Source organism: Haliotis cracherodii, unplaced genomic scaffold (assembly GCF_022045235.1).
Source record: "Haliotis cracherodii isolate W230 unplaced genomic scaffold, xgHalCrac1.p SCAF_9, whole genome shotgun sequence".
In the NCBI taxonomy this organism is placed as follows: domain Eukaryota; kingdom Metazoa; phylum Mollusca; class Gastropoda; order Lepetellida; family Haliotidae; genus Haliotis; species Haliotis cracherodii.
The window spans coordinates 47,992,686-48,012,814 of NW_027266343.1; the positions used below are offsets into that span (position 1 = coordinate 47,992,686).

Sequence of the window (20,129 nt, forward strand, 5' to 3'; positions counted from 1 at the left end):
AGCATCGCAATGCATCAGTTTTTTATGGAATATGTGTCAGTTGGCAAGGCTGTTCATTTGTGTTTCTGTTTCAAGGTGTTAATTAGTGTGTCAGTTCACTCAGAAGTTTTCTGCTTCTCTTGAATATTGACCGACTAACAGTTGTATACATGTATATGAATGTTCAGATGGCTGACATGTGTATTTTGTTGCAGCTTCAGCAGCTGGTTGTGAGCGGGGATTTGCCGTGTGCCAAGGAAGAGGCAGCAACTCTAGCCGGGATACAGCTGCACATTGAGGAGGCGTGGCCAGAGGAGGGCCAGTTGACCAATCACACTCACAGCTGGGATCATGTGTCACCCATCGACAAAATCTCCAACCATGACAGACGCTTCAGAGTCACAAATGTTTCACAGCAGGAAAATTTAAAACTGAGAAAAGAACTGATTCGCTCAAATCAAGCTCAGCGCATCACCAGTACTCGCAGGAAAGGCAAGCTTGTGAGGAGTTTAATGTGTACAAGTGACAATGAAATAGAAGGCTGCGAACAGATCGATCTGTCTCACTTCCTCCCTCCTCACTACACCACATCCAAGAAGGTTCGAGAACTGATCAAGGTGAGCGGTGACATACTTGTAGTGTCTTTGTGATTCCATCAGAGAATGTGGTTTTACCCTACAGTCAGTGATATCCCTAGCAAGGGTCATATTTTGCTCTTGAATACCTAGGGGAGACAAGTATGGTGTACATGTGGAATATTTTTTTGTCTTTGAATGCCTAGTGAAGCCAAGCATGGGTACTGGGGAATACTTTGTCTTGGAACGCCTAGTGAAGCCAAGCATGGGTACTGGGGAATACTTTGTCTTGGACTGCCTAGTGGAGCAAAGCATGGGGTACTGGGGAATACTTTGTCTTGGAACACCTAGTGGAGCCAAGCATGGGTACCGGGAAATACTTTGTCTTGGAACACCTAGTGGAGCCAAGCATGGGTACCGGGAAATACTTTGTCTTGGAACACCGAGTGGAGCCAAGCATGGGTACCGGGAAATACTTTGTCTTGGAACGCCTAGTGGAGCCAAGCATGGGGTACTGGGAAATACTTTGTCTTGGAACACCTAGTGGAGCCAAGCATGGGTACCGGGAAATACTTTGTCTTGGAACGCCTAGTGGAGCCAAGCATGGGGTACTGGGGAATACTTTGTCTTGGAACACCTAGTGGAGCCAAGCATGGGTACCGGGAAATACTTTGTCTTGGAACACCTAGTGGAGCCAAGCATGGGGTACTGGGAAATACTTTGTCTTGGAACACCTAGTGGAGCCAAGCATGGGTACCGGGAAATACTTTGTCTTGGACTGCCTAGTGGAGCCAAGCATGGGGTACTGGGGAATACTTTGTCTTGGAACACCTAGTGGAGCCAAGCATGGGTACCGGGAAATACTTTGTCTTGGACTGCCTAGTGGAGCCAAGCATGGGGTACTGGGGAATACTTTGTCTTGGAACGCCTAGTGGAGCCAAGCATTGGGTACTGGGAAATACTTTGTCTTGGAACACCTAGTGGAGCCAAGCATGGGGTACTGGGGAATACTTTGTCTTGGACTGCCTAGTGGAGCAAAGCATGGGTACCGGGAAATACTTTGTCTTGGACTGCCTAGTGGAGCCAAGCATGGGGTACTGGGGAATACTTTGTCTTGGAACGCCTAGTGGAGCCAAGCATTGGGTACTGGGAAATACTTTGTCTTGGAACACCTAGTGGAGCCAAGCATGGGGTACTGGGGAATACTTTGTCTTGGAACGCCTAGTGGAGCCAAGCATTGGGTACTGGGAAATACTTTGTCTTGGAACACCTAGTGGAGCCAAGCATGGGGTACTGGGGAATACTTTGTCTTGGACTGCCTAGTGGAGCAAAGCATGGGTACCGGGAAATACTTTGTCTTGGACTGCCTAGTGGAGCCAAGCATGGGGTACTGGGGAATACTTTGTCTTGGAACGCCTAGTGGAGCCAAGCATTGGGTACTGGGAAATACTTTGTCTTGGAACACCTAGTGGAGCCAAGCATGGGGTACTGGGGAATACTTTGTCTTGGACTGCCTAGTGGAGCAAAGCATGGGTACCGGGAAATACTTTGTCTTGGAACGCCTAGTGGAGCCAAGCATGGGTACTGGGGAATACTTTGTCTTGGAACGCCTAGTGGAGCCAAGGATGGGGTACTGGGGAATACTTTGTCTTGGAACGCCTAGTGGAGCCAAGGATGGGGTACTGCGGAATACTTTGTCTTGGAACGCCTAGTGGAGCCAAGCATGGGGTACTGGGAAATACTTTGTCTTGGAACACCTAGTGGAGCCAAGCATGGGGTACTGGGGAATACTTTGTCTTGGAATGACTAGTGGAGCCAAGCATGGGGTACCGGGAAATACTTTGTCTTGGAACGCCTAGTGGACAAGCATGGGGTACTGGGAAATACTTTGTCTTGGAACGCCTAGTGGAGCCAAGCATGGGGTACTGGGAAATACTTTGTCTTGGAACGCCTAGTGGACAAGCATCGGTACTGGGAAATACTTTGTCTTGGAACGACTAGTGGACAAGCATAGGTACTGGGAAATACTTTGTCTTGGAACGACTAGTGGACAAGCATGGGGTACTGGGAAATACTTTGTCTTGGAACCCCTAGTGGACAAGCATGGGTATTGGGAAATACTTTGTCTTGGAATGCCTAGTGGACAAGCATGGGGTACTGGAGGAACACATTACTGTATAGTAGTTTTAACATATAGATTGTTATCATGCATCAAAATCCGAATTTCTCAATCGTCCTCCAAGCCATTTCCTCCCACTCTCTACTGTACGATATCACTTGACAATTGTATAAAGTTACTCACACCAATTAATGCAGGGGAACTTTATAACAGCACAAGTGAAAAGCCTAGAGTGTGCATATTCAGATATCAGTAATATTTGTTTGTTTGTTTGTTTTTGTTTAATTGTGCACTCAGCAAATATAAATAGTGAAGTATAATGGTCACATCAAACACAAGGAAAAACCTTATTTACATTTTAATGACAGGAATGAAATTAATTTGCAGTATAATTTGAGAAATTGAGAAATCAAAATTTCTTGTTATATCCCACTGAGATACTTCCTTAGCAGAACTTCATTCTTGTGTGAGTAATGAGGATTGGTTGGATACAATGAGTGTCTGAAAATGTTAAGGAGGCGAATTAGTAAAGACCACTTTGATAAAACAGTTAAGCAGGCAATTGAGTAAAGACCATTTAGGTAAAACAGTTAAGCAGGCGATTGAGTAAAGACCATTCAGGTAAAACAGTTAAGCAGGTTATTTAATAAAGACTTTTTAGGTAAAACATTTGAGCAGGCGATTGAGTAAAGACCATTTAGGTAAAACAGTTAAGCAGGCAATTGAGTAAAGACTTTTTAGGTAAAACAGTTAAGCAGGCGATTGAGTAAAGACCATTTAGGTAAAAAGTTAAGCAGGCAATTGAGTAAAGACTTTTTAGGTAAAACAGTTAAGCAGGCAATTGAGTAAAGACTTTTTAGGTAAAACAGTTAAGCAGGCAATAGAGTTAAGACTTTTTAGGTTAAACAGTTAAGCAGGTGATTTAAAAAAGACTTTTTAGGTAAAACAGTTAAGCAGGTGAATGAGTAAAGACCATTTAGGTGAAACAGTTAAGCAGGCAATTGAATAAAGACTTTTTAGGTAAAACAGTTAAGCAGACGAATAAGTAAAGACCATTTAGGTAAAACAGTCAAGCAGGCAATTGCGTAAAGACCACTTAGATAAAACGGTTAAGCAGTCGATTGAGTAAAGACCATTTAGGTAAAACAGTTAAGCAGGTGATTAAGTAAAGACTTTTTAGGTAAAACAGTTAAGCAGGTGATTAAGTAAAGACTATTTAGGTGAAACAGTTAAGCAGGTGATTAAGTAAAGACTATTTAGGTGAAACAGTTAAGCAGGTGATTAAGTAAAGACTATTTAGGTAAAACAGTTAAGCAGGTGATTAAGTAAAGACTATTTAGGTGAAACAGTTAAGCAGGTGATTGAGTAAAGACCATTCAGGTAAAACAGTTAAGCAGGTTATTTAATAAAGACTTTTTAGGTAAAACATTTGAGCAGGCGATTGAGTAAAGACCATTTAGGTAAAACAGTTAAGCAGGCAATTGAGTATAGACTTTTTAGGTAAAACAGTTAAGCAGGCGATTGAGTAAAGACCATTTAGGTAAACAGTTAAGCAGGCAATTGAGTAAAGACCATTCAGGTAAAACAGTTAAGCAGGTTATTTAATAAAGACTTTTTAGGTAAAACATTTGAGCAGGCGATTGAGTAAAGACCATTTAGGTAAAACAGTTAAGCAGGCAATTGAGTAAAGACTTTTTAGGTAAAACAGATAAGCAGGCGATTGAGTAAAGACCATTTAGGTAAAAAGTTAAGCAGGCAATTGAGTAAAGACTTTTTAGGTAAAACAGTTAAGCAGGCAATTGAGTAAAGACTTTTTAGGTAAAACAGTTAAGCAGGCGATTGAGTAAAGACTATTTAGGTAAAACAGTTAAGCAGGTGATAAAGTAAAGACTATTAAGGTGAAACAGTTAAGCAGGTGATTAATTAAAGACCATTTAGGTAAAAAGTTAAGCAGGCAATTGAATAAAGACTTTTTAGGTAAAACAATTAAGCAGGCAATTGAGTAAAGACCTTTTAGCTAAAACAGTTAAGCAGGCAATTGATTAAAGACTTTTTAGGTAAAACAGTTAAGCAGGCGATTGAGTAAAGACCATTTAGGTAAAACAGTTAAGCAGGTGATTAAGTAAAGACTTTTTAGGTAAAACCGTTAAGCAGGTGATTAAGTAAAGACGTTTTTGGTAAAACAGTTAAGCAGGTGATTGAGTAAGGACCGTTTTAAAACCTTTTGCCCTGTCACAAAGGCAAACAAGTTTCTTTAATATCAAGTTTTCTTTGATTAGTTTCAATCGTAATTTCTACATTTCATCCCACCAACAATACTTTCGAAATAACACTTAAAAAATACAATTAAAAATATTATTTTACCCTAAGGTTTTGGAAAACAATTCTGTATATGAACAAGTAAGTCTTAAACTGCGGATACAGCAACACTGCAGTTCTCAGTCATTCTGCGGCACTGTTTACCTACGTATGTTTACTTACGTGTGTTTACGCTGTGTGAGTAAAATAGCAGACTCCTTGTATCCCGTTGCGACAAACGATACTCAAGTCAAACAATTGCTCATATTCTGTTAGAGGAATGTTTATAAACATCCTTAAAATCTGATAACGAAATATTTGCAAGACAATTAGTTCTATTCGTAGGTTGTCAAGCAGGAAATAACTACTTCCTCATTTCCTATACAACACTCAGAAGGTTTTTTTTTATGTAATTGTTGATTTCCTCAATGAAATTTGCTGCTGTTTCTCTAGCAGTGTTCACTACCAGTTTGTTTGAATGGATCAGTTAGTAATCGTCTTATGTTTTTATGGAGAAAGTATTCTTGCTGTTGAGTGCAAGCGTGTGTCGTGCAAGTTGGCACTATATTCTTGATGTATGGTGAAACGGTGAGTGAATCATGTTGCATTAATGCTGATGTCAACCTTTTTACAGCTACCCACAGAGACCCGTGAAATCTTTTGTCTTTGTCGGACGCGAGACAAATCAGTGGATGATAGTAGGAGCAAGGAATCACTATGTTTGAGTCTTGTTGACAATCAACCAGGTGGTTTCACGACGAGAATCACTTTTTGTGTTCTTAGAAGAAGCAAGGGGTACTGTGGATCTATTCTGTCACAGAATCTCCATGAGGAGTTTGTAATTCAAGCATTCCTGAATCATGCACCCTGCCCTGCTTGTGTAGTGGTAAAGGACTTTTCTTCCACATTAAGCAGTAATATTCCATAAACGCCAGCTTACCTCACAGGATTAAGTACAGCTAAAACACACATTTATTCTTTGTATTTTCAGGAGAAGAATAAGAAGCTATGGCACACACCCTACTATGAGAATGAACTAAAACTGAAGCAGTTATACATAAAGATATGTAAGAAGCTGCCAAGTTATGGATGCAAAATCTTTCAGGTGAAGGAAATACTTCGAGGAAACACACAGAAAAAGGTAAATTTAGACATTAAGCACATCAAGGAAGATAACTCTCCAAATAACGCTGAACCCCCGAATAAGTTTGTCAAATGGCTCCACGCTATCACTTTCTCCATGCATTCCGTTATTCAAAGAAACTCTACACAAAAATGTAATCTGTGTCCCTGATTGGGTAAATACCGTAAGCCTTGCAAAGAAGGTCTTACAAAATAATCCACTTTCATTTATATTAGGATATTTGTTATTATCCCCCGTGTCAAGACGGAGCCTTGTCATTGGTAATATAATGTTCAATCATTCTGTTGCAGATACCAAGGTTATTAGGTATTGCCAGTGAGAAAATAGTGCTATTGGACAATAAAACCAAACTTCTCGCCAAATCACAAAACATTCGTAACTTGGAGGATTGGCTGTCCGGCACAGGGAAAGCCCATGATGGCCTAGTCTTGGAGTTCCGAGGGTCTAAACCATGGGCGCTTGTGATGCCAACACTTGACAATCTCAAGTCAGTGACAGCAGCCATCTGGCAGGCCCTAGATATGGATGGACGATTCCTAAACAACGGCACTCTCAGGAGGGATAGTTTCGAGTTTGGTAAGAATATGGAATTTCAAATGAGGTATTTTTGTCCAAGAAATGGTATTTATGCATGGTGTGTGACTTTGACAAGTGGTCTAGAGCCAGAGTTTGGTCAAATTGATATTGATCTATGAGCTCAGCTAAAATGGGATAATTTAAGATGAAACTTTACCGGAATTAATGGATGCTAATTTTGAAGACAAGTTTTGGTTATGAGACTCAGTTTTCAGTACTGAATGCTTGAAGTAGGAATTTTTATTTCAGTGTACAGTTTTATAACCAGATTGTGTATTAACAGGCTTAAAGTGCATGATTCAGTGCAAATTTGTTGATATCTTTCCAATAACAGGAATATGTGTGTTTGTGGCACTCGTAGGATACATCGGTCAATAAATTAATTGTTTTTGTGTACAGTAATGTGACATTTTAAACTATTGTACGACTGATGTTTTGGGTTTTTTGTCAAGGGATGCTAGGTTATATTCTTAGAGAGGGAAAACCATACCAATTTAATTAATTAGTTAATTAATTAATAAATACAAAAGTAGATTTAGGATTATTAAGGGGGAATATTATGAAAGGGACCATTATTTATATGATGTATCAATATTCTTTGGCCTGCCAGACTTCCACCGGCGCCAGCTGACGATGCAGACGGAGATGCGGAGTGGGACACAGTATGACACCGAGCTGGAGCAGCTTCAGAAGATGCTTCACTTCCCGGAGGAGGTCGCTATGATGCTAACAGACTCCGAACACAGCCTCTTCACCAGCATTCCTTCTGCACAATATGTGCGACAGGTCACAATTGACCTCTCAAGGTCGCCCACTCACAGGAAACACCCATGTGTGGAAGATCTCATTCAGAGGTTTAACGAGGTATGTACAACATTGTCATCGATGCAGTGCTTACAGTGAAACATTGGTACACCAGTGCACACAAGGCAGTGTCAGATACAGAAACTACAAGCTCAGCACACAGCCAAAACCTACCACAGAGTGAAGGGAAAGCAACTCATTTTGATGAAATTTTAACCACACTTCTTTGCGTGAAGACACCTTTAGGAGGTCATGACAGGGGAACTTCTAAACAGCTCATCAATGCTTTCAAATACTTGGTATAAAACAAATATGATCTATATTAATGCAGTCGTGACATTACTTTGTAATGGATATGTTATACATCCTGTCATTTCTGAGCATGATGGCAACTACACCCAAATGGGTCTACTGTCAAGGTGGTGAGTGAGTGAGTGAGTATTGTTTTACGCCGCTTTTAGCAATATTCCAGCAATATCACGGCGGGGTACACCAGAAATGGACTTCACGCATTGTACCCATGTCGGGAATCGAACCCGGGTCTTCGGCGTGACGAGCGAACGCTTTAACCACTAGGCTACCCGACCGCCCCTGTCAAGGTGATGAGGTGAAAGGGGGTTTAATGTTGCATCCAAGATATTGCACTTATATTGCAATGTGCATGAACGTGTGTCTGTGGCTGCTTGTACTAGTCTGGACTAATGCCAATATTATAATGCTAGCCCACTGAGATACCATGCAACAGTTTAACATGAATGCCCCACTCAGACACAGTACACTGACTCTGAGCCAACCGGTCGTTGTGTTAGCCCCTTAATGCCGAGCGCCAGGCAGGGTAACAAGTACCGTCTTTTAATGTCTATAGGTATGACACTGCCAGGGAATTGTACCCCGGACATTCCGCTGTCCGTGGGGACGCTCTACCACTAGACCACGGAGGCGGTACATACTATCAAGGGAAGCTGTGCTCTGTGGTGTTTTTCTTGTGCTAACATCAGAATTTCCAAAACAAGGTGGCCAAAAAATGAATCATATTTAAAAGCTGACAACTGATTGATCCATGAACTCAAGCCTCCTTCACACGATGTGGCAGTTAGTGTTCGCTCTGTGTTCACCTGACGTGAGGTGTCATCAGATCGTGACACAGGGAAGTATCGTATGGTAGTAAAAATTCTGATTTTAATGAGATTGAAGGATCAGAGGCTTGTGTCCTGGCCTCGGCCATCGCTGGCCATGTTTAGATGAGGATGAGGGAACAGGGGATGAGTGAGTGCAGGGTCAAAGAAGAGCAGATGACAATATGATAAGAGTGTGTACAATCCAAGGTATATCCATAATTCAAGAAATAGGGAAAACCAATATAAATCATTGTAGAAGTCATCATATGTGTTCATTTGAATGAGAATAAGACTTTGATCATTTTCGCAATTGAGTATTTGGGACTAAAATGTTTCAAAAAGACTGACGTTAGAGGTTTTCGGAGAGCATTTTCCATATAGTTGGACATGAGCATGTTTTATACCCAAGTTGATTTTCTAAACATCAAGGGAGACAACTCTTGATGACACGAAGCACATGTCTCCACAGACTGTTGGATCAAGGGCCTGTTTTGTGTTTATGATGGTGTTTCCTCACGTTGTAAAGGCATTGTTGTCCACATGTTGCAGGTGACGACGTGGATCACCCAGATCATCATCACACAGGCCACCCATGAGGACCGGAAGGCAGTGTTGTCCTGTATCCTGAGACTGGCCGTATACTGCTTCGTCCTCGGCAACTTCAACTCCGCAGTCGAGATACTGGCAGGACTCAGGTGAGTATCTCTGGCAATGTGACAATCAAAGATACAGATTCTAGAAAAGGATGGGTACCAATACTCTCTGTGACATCAAGTTAGCATACAAGGACTGGATGAATGTGGGCAGTGTGGTAGTCCTCATCACACCAAAGACCTGGTAAACCAGGCTAAATGTTCTCCTAGGCAGTTCTCCCTGAGAAATGAATATCCCAGGCCACTTTGTCCCACCCCTGGCCACCCTCTGAATTTCAGATATATTTTGCATAAGATAGGAAAGGTTATGAGGATGTGGTATATGAATGTAATGACCCCAAACAAAAGATAATTTTAGTTTGACACAAGTGGCTCTCTGTCGTTCTGGAGAAGGTACAATCGAAAAGTACCTTTGTACCTGAACCTTTGAAGATCTGGGGTAGAATAGGTCTTCAGCAACCCATTCTTGCCGTAACATGTGACTTTGTTTGTCGTAAGAGGCGACTAACAGGATCTCATGGTCAGTATTGTGACTTGGTTGATTCATGTTATCGTGTCCCAATTGTGTAGATTGATGCTCATGATATCAATCACTGGATTGTTCAGACTTGTTTATTTACAGACCGCCCTCATATGCTGGAATATTGCTGAGTACGGCGTTAAACAACAAATAAACAAACAAAATGTTACATCGGGTTTCAATTCCAAACATGATATTCCATGATGCTGGAATATTTCTGCAAGCATACTCACTCACTCACTGTTTGAATAGAAATAATTCATGAAGCATTTTGCATTTGGTAGTTGTCTCACTTCTGCATGTATATCTCTCATATGGCTATGCTTCGACACTCCTCAATACTGACCCATGTTGCTGCAAGTAATGAAAGCAGACCACTCATTATCTTGTTTTCATTCCAGATCTGAGAAGTTGAAACCTTTCTGGTTGTCGATATCGGAGGAGAATCTGTCCACCTTGAGCTCCCTCACCGAGGTCCTGCTGACCAGAGATCCTTCTCCGGAATACAGGGAGGCCGTCAGCCGAGCCTTAGACATCCAAGAATGCAAAGTGGTTCCATTTTTCGGTGGATTCTTACGTGATCTCAAGGCAATATTTGCTGGCGTTCCAAGCCTCATTGTGCTTCCATCGGAAGAAAATCAAAACTTAGAGGTATGTGATAAAAACAAGCTTTCATTACACAGAAGTGTTACATTTGGTCTCTGTTAACCCAGCAGCGAATGGCCACCCAATTTGAGGTGATGATAATGTGTGTTCCCCTTCTAGTGCATTATAGGCAGCTTGGGTTGTATACATTGGGAGTGACTGGGGTACATGTAGTAGTGATGTAGGATCATGAGCAATCAGGTGGTGAGGTGAAATGGGGTTCAATGTTGTTTTCAAGGTTATTGCACTTATTATCATGTATAAGGTGAACCCAGAAATCAGTATGTACATCTTGAATGTGGCGCATGCTCCAATCTTGATGGATCCAGGACTTGTCTGTCTGTCTGTCTGTCTGTGCTTTTGCGTGCGTGCGTGTGTGCGTGCGTGCGTGCGTGCGTGTGCGGTCTTATGCCTTTTAATAGTGCTAGTCCACTGAGATAACATGAGCAGTTTAACATGAATACCCCACTCAGACACAGTATACTGACTCCGAGTCAACCAGTCCTTCTTTTCTCCTGATAATGCCAAGTGCCAGGCAGGGCAACAACAAGTACCATCTTCTAACATCTCTTAGTATGGCATAGCCGGTGATTGAACCACCAACCTTCTGCTACCAGGAAGAAGCTCTATATGCTAAACCACAGCGTCAGTCTTACTGAATGTACTCTGGTACATAATGAATGGACTCTTTGGGACATTATTATCAATATCATAACACTTTGACAAATAAGAAATGTCAAATGAATACAGTCCATGTACAAACTAGATGTCGTTTCCCTGGCAACAACAAGGCCAGATACAGAGGTAGAATTATCAATAATTATAGAAGTTTGTCATTGAGTTATTGAAACCATCACATGAAGCACTCATACAATCTTCAACTGCCAGTGGAAACTGAACTCAGATCATCTCGGTATAAATAAATCCATCATACTGCTCAGACATCAGTGTCATTTTCTGTCTGATGCTTCCTATGCTTACAGACCTTGATAGGTTGAAAACTTTTCTAGATAGTTTTTTAGTTAATTTCACAAATTGAATAATTCATGAGTACAAGGTAGTGTTGTGTTTGGCATTTGTAAGACAGTCATGTCTGTGTGTCATCATTGGGACAACTGTCTCGATGGTCTAGTGGATAGAGCATCTCGGCATTAAGGGAATAAATCAAGGTCTAGATTCAAACTCTGATATCACTTGCAATTGCTTCAAACAACATGGTATCGCCTGGTGAAGATGATCTGATCGATAATCAAGATCTATATTGTAATAAAACGGGTCTTTCTTTGCAAAGTGCATCAAATCGCATCAGCACCTTGATTAGAAACATGAAAAGATTTGGAAAATATCTGTTGACGCTAAGTTGTCGTACACATTTGCAAATCCTGCAATCAAACAAAATCTGCACGGCAGTTTACGAACCGGTTGTCGATTTCGACTTCTATATTCAGCTTATTCCCTTGCCTCGGGAAGATGGCAGGTTTCCCAATGTTGTAAACACCTGGGACTGCATAACTTTGGGCTTTCCCGCTACATTCGACTACTGCCATGGTCCAGTGGATAGAGTGTCCGCCCAGAGGGCGGAAGTGTTTTGGTTTGATCCCCTAACATGTCATGCCCAAAGAGGTTTAAAGATGGTTCTTCTTGTTTCCCTGCCTGGTGCACATAATTCAGGGGCTAAATAAGGACCGGTCAGCTTAGAGTCAGTATACTGTGTCTTAGTGGGGTATCTATGTTACTGCGGCCTGGTATCTCAGTGGGCTAGCACTATAAAACCGACATTTGTGCAGACAAGTACCAACAGTCACACCCACATTCATGTATGTTGCTATATAAGTGCAGTCATCTTTAATATAATGTTAAGCCCATTTCACCTCATCTCACCTCACCTCACCTCACCTCACCTCACCTCACCTCACCTCACCTCATCTCACTCGCCTCATCATAATGATAATCATACCTCTTCCCCAGTTTGTGTCCGACTACAACGGTGAGGATCGCTTCATGACACGGATCGGCGTGGGCGGCCTCATCAACATGGACAAGCTGAAACAGGCTCACATCGTCCTGAACGACATCCTCCTATTTCACCACCATGCTGACCACCAGAGGGCGATCATACAGAAACTAGAAGATATGGAACAGGATGAGAACAGGTAGGACAAAGACTGACCAATAAAGTTAACATTTACATTTTAGCGTTATACGAACTGATAAATATTTCCACGACTCAGTGACTGAACACAACACCAACCACACCCTCAATCATTCACTGACCAGCGATTTACCCTGGATTCCACACAGAGAACCCTTGGCAGATAAAAAATGCTATATGACGGCGGCCTGTAAATAATCGAGTATGGACCAGACAATCCAGTGATTGACATCATGATGTACTCACTTGGGATGTGATGACACATTTCAACCAAGTCAGTGAGCCTGACCACCCGATCCTGTTAGTCGCCTCTTACGACAAGCATACTCGCCTTTTACGGCAAAGCAGGGGTTACTGAAGACCTGTTCCAGCCTGGATCTTCAGGGGTCGACTGGGTTGAAATACTGAATATCGTATGTTGTGGATCCATGGCCTGCGGGATCCGATGACTTGGATTATATACATGAAACCTCCTGATGTTGATCCATGACCGAATCTCTACTGCCACATAACGCCCCTCCTTCAAGAAAAGAAAGTTGAAATGCATTGAAAACTTAAAAAGAGCAAACTGCATTTTGTCCTGATCCAATGAGAGCTCATGCAAATTGCATTGTCTTTGCCCTTGACCATGTTGATATGCTTGATTAAGATTAAACTCTGCAAAGAAAGTACCATGGTTACAGTCCGCCTCCATGGTCTTGTGGTAGAGTGTCTGTCCAGGGTTTGATCCCCGGCCGTATCATACCAAAAGACGTTTACTTGGCAAGCATGGGTTGCTGTTATTTTGTTATTGGGATTTTTTAAAACTTCTTTGGTACTTTGGTGGTACCAGGGTTAGAAATTATGTTTTTATTTCCTCTAGTCTGTAAAAATGATGTGTTACCATAGAGTAGGATGTCGTCAAGACCAATTCTTACACGGATCTTCATGGGTCCTCCAAAGCAGACAGATAATGTATGTTACATATTTTCTGAAAAATACAGAATACAAAAATGAAAAAACGTGACATATGACTTGAATTCTGTCATAAGTTGACCCATAACTCATGTAGTTCAAGTGCCCTTTCTTCCTGAGAGAGGCAATATCAGGAAGGTTAACCCCAAGTCTGCCAATATTATATAATAGGCTCTCCCATGCATTGTCTTGGAGGAGTCCATGTTGGTGTCCAGGGAGATAGAGTTAACTGTAGAGCATCTGACAATCTCAGACTGTTAATCTGTGCCGAAGCCCTTCATGCTTGGATTTATCGTGTGGAATATTATTAATAGCTGACGTTGACAGATTGGTGAATCAAAGATATGGATTTTTTAGCAAATTGGCAGAATCACTATTGTACTGTGTCATTCTGTACAGGCTGTTGGTGAGATTAATCTGTTCGATGCAGCTCTGTGTTGCATCTTGTCCTATTTATCCTGACAAACTGCACATAAAACATGGTGCACACCCATAAAAACATGTCAGGTGCAACCATTTGAAAACAGATCATGTCTGTGCGTGTTATGTTCACAAAGAGCCGTGAAGATGCGGGGTAGAATAGGTCTTCAGCAACCCATGCTTGCCGTAAAAGGCAACTATGCTTGTTGTAAGGGACGATGAGCGGGATCGGGTGGTCAGACTCGCTGTCTTGGTTGATGCATGTCATCGGATCCCAATAGTGTGGATCGATGCTCACTGGATTGTCTGGTCCAGACTCAATTATTTACTGACAGCCGTCATATAGCTCGAATATTGCTGAGTGCGTCGTTAGATAACAAAACAACCAACTGTTCACAAAGGCTGTGAGATCAGCAGCACATGATATTAGAAGTATCTTTTCAGCAACATGTATTGGATGAATACCATCAGAAGTCCATCTAACTGAAACCAGCAGACATTCTACAGCTCATGACATTGTTATGTGTTTACTTGAAAGCATACCCAATCACATATAATCCTCTAAAATCAGTCTTTTAAAAACATTTTAGCCGTACCTATGTGCACACACTGAAACATGTGCACATGCACATGCACGCACACGCACACACACACGCACACGCATTGTTTTCTAAGATTTCATGAGGAGGGGAGAAAACAGATCAATCAAGCAACTGTCGAGAATGGTCCTTATTGACTGGGATCAGATTGATGTGACCTTTGCAATTAACCCCTATTTCAGTCTCATGACTTCACTTGACCTTGACAATTTGGGGTGACCTTTTGACCATGCAGTGAAGGGGATCATGGCTGAGTATCTGACAAGGGTCGTGAAGCTTCTTCCTTGATTGATAGAGAATCCCATTTCGGACAAGGGAGACAAGTTAACTTATTCCGCACAACATTGGTATGAAAACTGATTATAATTGGAGATGTTCTGCACACATCAATTCCTCGTTCGAGACATAAGCATTCATACAAATCCTTCTTTCCTTCAACAATAAGATCGTGGAATAACCTAACATTAAATGTTTGTAATTGTGCTAGTGTAACATCCTTAAAATCTTGTATCTCAAAACAACATTCATTTGCACCATCCTATTTTTGGAATGGCAAAATAAAACTTAACATTATTCACATTAAGTTATTCTATTCCACAAGTTCACTCAATTTTGATTTACTGTATTTGACATAATAAGCGCCCAGGGCGCTCTCAAAACTACAAATAGGGAGCTCTTGTTAGAATATTATTTTGATGAAAAAAACAGAGTTGAAAGATAAATGTACATTGTGTACATTGATCATTCGGAAGGGGTGCTAATTGGGAGTGTTCACTAGCCAATATATCAGCAAATATCGCCGTGGGCGCTTATTAGAGCAGGGGCTTATTATGTCGAATGCGGTATACAAAATAGGCATAAAAACTGACCCAAAATTTGCTCCTGCAGCAACTTCATAGAAAACTCTGTCCATTATTTGTATGAATGTCCAGTATATACTAGTCAAAGAGAATGACTTATATTAACATTAAGACGCATACTTAGAACAAATACAAGCGTACCCATCAATGTGAAACTTTTGTTGGAAGGAAGTGCAGGCCTATCAACAAGTCATAACATAAATATAGAATACTTAACGTTGAGCTCCCGTGTAATACCAATTTTATGAAACGAGTGAATAGTTCTGGTATCTGATGAGCCAGATACCACAACTATTCATGTGTTTCATAAAATTGGTTTTACCCCGGAGCAAGTTTAGTATTTTATTTATTGCTTGGCATTTATAACAATGTTAGAATTATACTGTTGAGTGTGAATAGGCTGACACCTACACGATCCTAGGCATAATCCAATTCAGTTTAACAGAATAATACTTCAAACAAAGTTGAAACATATGAATTTAATACCATCAGAGACCATATAATAGATTATATGGTCTCTGATACCATACAATGGTCAACCTTTAGAATTCTGGCATCCGTTCCACAAAATTTTCGTAGCACTAAGGTTATCGCAACTCACATACTTTAACTTAGACTAACGACTGTCGTTGTGCTACAGTACGATCACCTTGTGGAATGGTGCCTTGCACCTCAAAGTTTACAATCACGTCACAATACCCAATGACATATTTTGTGGAATTTTGAATTATTCAGAATCATACATAAATACATACATCATTCAGAATCATACATAAATACATACATCATTTAAAAAATCATACATAAAATCACAAAGGTATTTTCCCGGCTTATTTACAGTTTGCTGTCATTAGAACAGAATCACAGATCTGCCTCAATGAAGCCATCAAGTATGTAAACACCCTGGAGAGGGTGTCCTAAGTACGATAACTTTGTCCTTTTCCATTTGTGAATAAAATATGCTTGAACTAAGGGAGATAAGTGGGTTCTAGGTAGATGTCACTATAGTCTGAGGGAGAGGATATCTGTTAATGGTGGAAGATGGTACAAATGACCTCAACTAGAAGTGTTACTTTTTATGCCAATGTCATTTTTACAAAGCCATGTCTTAATGTTTTGGCAGTTTACTGCTTGATTGGCATTCTAGAGAGTTGGTGAGTAAATTAGAAAACGTACATCTTTATTGATAACTTTTCTGGTTTATTGCATTTAGCAACGTTTCGATGTAGATTTTACACCGTTATCCACTCAAGGATGTGAAAAGGTTATGTTAGGTGAATGTTTTCAATCCTTGCCTGTCTCTGAGTGAGTCGGATGCTCACAAAAATGTCAATATTCAGCCCTATGAGAGACACCAACTCGTAAGTGCTTCCTTACAGTGAAGTTTGAACACTCCACCATACTCATGATAAGACACTTGCTTCCAAGTCAGACTAACACATGATGATGATGATGATGATGATGATGATGATGATGATGATGATGATTCTACAATGCCCATCTAAGAATTTGAGAATTCTTGTGTTTCAGTCTGAATTTAATTGATTACCTTGTAGATTAAAAAAAAAAAAAAAATTAAAAGAAAAGTATGTGAGCTGTAGCAAATTTTGCCTAAAAACGCTTTGCCATGTCATGCCGGCCTGAACATGTTTTAGCAATCATGAGTGCCTTTGTGTCGAATATATGGCTCAAGGGGATTCATCAGCCCACACACTGATGTTTGGTGATGGCGTTGTAGGGGTGACTAAAAACTGTATTGCACTGATAATAGGACCATTAAAGGAACATTCATGTTTAGTTTTACATTGTTGCAATAAATGCAGCATCTAAATGTCTCTGAATTTGAAACATAACAACATTTGAAAAAATCCCAATTTTGAACTGACTACTGTTTAAAATGTTGGTTCAATGTGTGAAGCTTATTTCTGGTGTCCCCACTATGATACTGCTGAAATATATTGCTAAAGGTGGCATAAAGCCTCACTCACTCACTCACTCACTCACTCACTCGTTTTCTGTTACATTTCCCTTTTACAACTGACAGACATGTTTTCTGTCATAGTTCCCTTTTAAAAATGACAGACATGTTTTCCGTCATAGTTCCCTTGTAAAAATGACAGACATGTTATCCGTCATAGTTCCCTTTTAGAAGTGACAGACATGTTATCCGTTACAGTCCTCTTTTAAAAATGACCGACATATTGTCTGTTACAGTTCCCTTTTAGAAGTGAACGAAATGTTTTCCGTTACAGTTCACAGTTACTGTTAGAGGACCATTGCACTGCAGGGTGTTCTGAACACATTTTAGTAGTGTAATACAATTACCCCGGATCCTAACGTTGATACCTCCTTCAATCGCTGACACTAATGGTCAAGCAGAACAGTAAGTGGATAAACCAGACCAGGCTTTGGTATGATTGGGCAGATTATCCATCTCCAACTGACCAATGGGCTGTCATTATCAGCCTCTAACTGACCAATGAGCTGTAGGTCAGCTGACATGCAACTCATCCAGGTAATGGGGACGCACTGTTATAGAAACTGTTAAATCTGTGTTTGTCTGGTCAATACTTTGTTGCTAGGCATTGCTAGAAACTAAAGCTGATCACCTGTCCAGCTGTCTGGCTCGGAGACAAAACAACAAGTGTCACATCACCTCCGTTATTGTGACATATGGCTGTTGGATTCTGTCATGTCAATAAATAATGTGTCTATGTTGCACTGGATTGACTTATTATGCTACTTAAAAGAAGTTAAGGAACACCTGAATTTTTCATATTACTGATGTTAAATGTATCTGGTGGAGGGCATGAAAAAATATTACATAAAATAGCAGGGTCAGCAAGCTATGATACAGCCCCAAGACCAACCTTCCTACCCCCCTCCCCCCATTAACAAATGACCAGTACCTAATATATATATATGTGTGTGTGTGTATGTAAACTCTGAAGGGGATCAGACCAAGGCTTTGTTGTTGTTCTGTTATTATGTAAAGTTTAAAATAAAAAATGCAGCAAAGAGGGTTTGGGTGAGTCTGGCACAGTCAGGCTGGTTAGGCTCATCATCACCTCAGGGCCCTTGCCCCCCTCTACTCACAGCCGAGACAGCGAATGGGACTTCTCCCAGGAATCGCTGCCAAGTCAAACCCACCCAGAACTTTTCGGAGAATGTGAAGATGCCCAAACACTGTAGCTTTCTGCATTACCCAGATTGTCAGACGGGCTGTATTCCTGGTAGCAAACCCAGTGTCAGGTATATTTCCTTTCACAGATTCTTTCAGTGACACATTTTGCAACTCATCACATTGCATTTTGTCCTTGTTGTTGTTTCTGTTCTTTTTTCTTGATGTTGTGAAGTTGTTTAGATGCCGTTTTCAAAATGGAAGTGACATGTAGTCATATTACCAAATAATCTTGATGAACAAATTGGTAATCCCCAAGTCCCATTTCCATTTGTTGGCTGGGCATGTAAGATCGAGCTATGGCCTGTATCCATTGAAAATTGTTTTCAATAAAATGTGTTTCATAACATCCTCCATATTTTCAATTTTTTGTTTTACAGGAACCATGTGCGATCTGAGGACGATGACAGTGATAGTGACTATGACCTTGACCTTGACAGCTACCAACCAATTCGACCTCTGTACAGTGACCATGAGGTCATGATCATAACCCCCAAGGTCGCATCTCTGAACCATCATTGGCTACAGTGTATGAACCACGGGACGACGATGGTGAGATGGGAGGAGGACGGAGGACGGTCCTGTATGTGCTATCTCCGACTAGAGATCGACAATGCCACGTTAACCTGGCGGAAGCCATCGTGGAGTTCACGACGGGCTGGGAACACCACACCGGATTATGTCCTGAAGGGTGAAGTGGAGAGCAATGGGTCGCAGATCCTCTGTGCTCGCCACACAACTGGTGAGGAAGTCTGTGATAACCTGGAGGAGGGCTACATTGATGTGACTGTCATCAAAGAGGTGTACTTCGACGATGAAACTGTTGATCTTGCTGCTGTTTCCAAGCGCCATGGCTTGGAGGATATTAGCCATGAACACAACTGTATTACCATTCTGTATGGAACATACCTGTCGGAGAACCGCAAGTTGTGGTTCATTGCGCCTGCACACACTGCCAAGATCTGGTACCACGGTCTCAAGTGTCTTGTTAGGGCCTCCCATAAACTACAGTACCAGACTGACAAGAAGCTCCAGTGGTTAAAACAGCAGTACCTGCAGCTGTACTATGACTCGGAGAAGTGTCAGGGACCGACACCTGCTGAGGCCATCAAGGTAGGTGTCCACATTGTCACACTCACATGTCTAGCAAGGGAAGGCAAACTGTAGGAGTATCAAGGGTCGAATAGGTCAGTGCAGGTGTCTTGTGTGTTAGATCTGACACCTGAAGCAGTCAGTGCAGGTGTCTTGTGTGTTAGAGGTGAAACGTGAAGCAGTCAGTGCAGGTGTCTTGTGTGTTAGAGGTGAAACGTGAAGCAGTCAGTGCAGGTGTCTTGTGTGTTAGAGCTGAAACCTGAAGCAGTCAGTGCAGGTGTCTTGTGTGTTAGATCTGACACCGAAAGCAGTCAGTGCAGGTGTCTTGTGTGTTAGATCTGACACCTGAAGCAGTCAATGCAGGTGTCTTTTGTGTTAGATCTGACACCTGAAGCAGTCAGTGCAGGTGTCTTGTGTGTTAGAGTTGACACCTGAAGCAG

The 20,129-nt window shown here is 41.4% G+C and overlaps 1 protein-coding gene across 1 annotated transcript in view; it reads left to right on the forward strand.

The window, feature by feature from the left end:
• Positions 1-20,129, forward strand: part of LOC139453341 (1-phosphatidylinositol 4,5-bisphosphate phosphodiesterase epsilon-1-like) — a 369,664-nt gene that overhangs the window by 275,376 nt on the left and 74,159 nt on the right. Inside the window, exons 9-16 of the mRNA XM_071235012.1 lie at positions 195-596; positions 5,963-6,112; positions 6,406-6,691; positions 7,302-7,555; positions 9,163-9,308; positions 10,188-10,437; positions 12,400-12,584; positions 18,978-19,710. Of these exons, the coding sequence (XP_071091113.1) occupies positions 195-596; positions 5,963-6,112; positions 6,406-6,691; positions 7,302-7,555; positions 9,163-9,308; positions 10,188-10,437; positions 12,400-12,584; positions 18,978-19,710 (2,406 nt within the window). The remainder of the gene's footprint in view (positions 1-194; positions 597-5,962; positions 6,113-6,405; positions 6,692-7,301; positions 7,556-9,162; positions 9,309-10,187; positions 10,438-12,399; positions 12,585-18,977; positions 19,711-20,129) is intronic.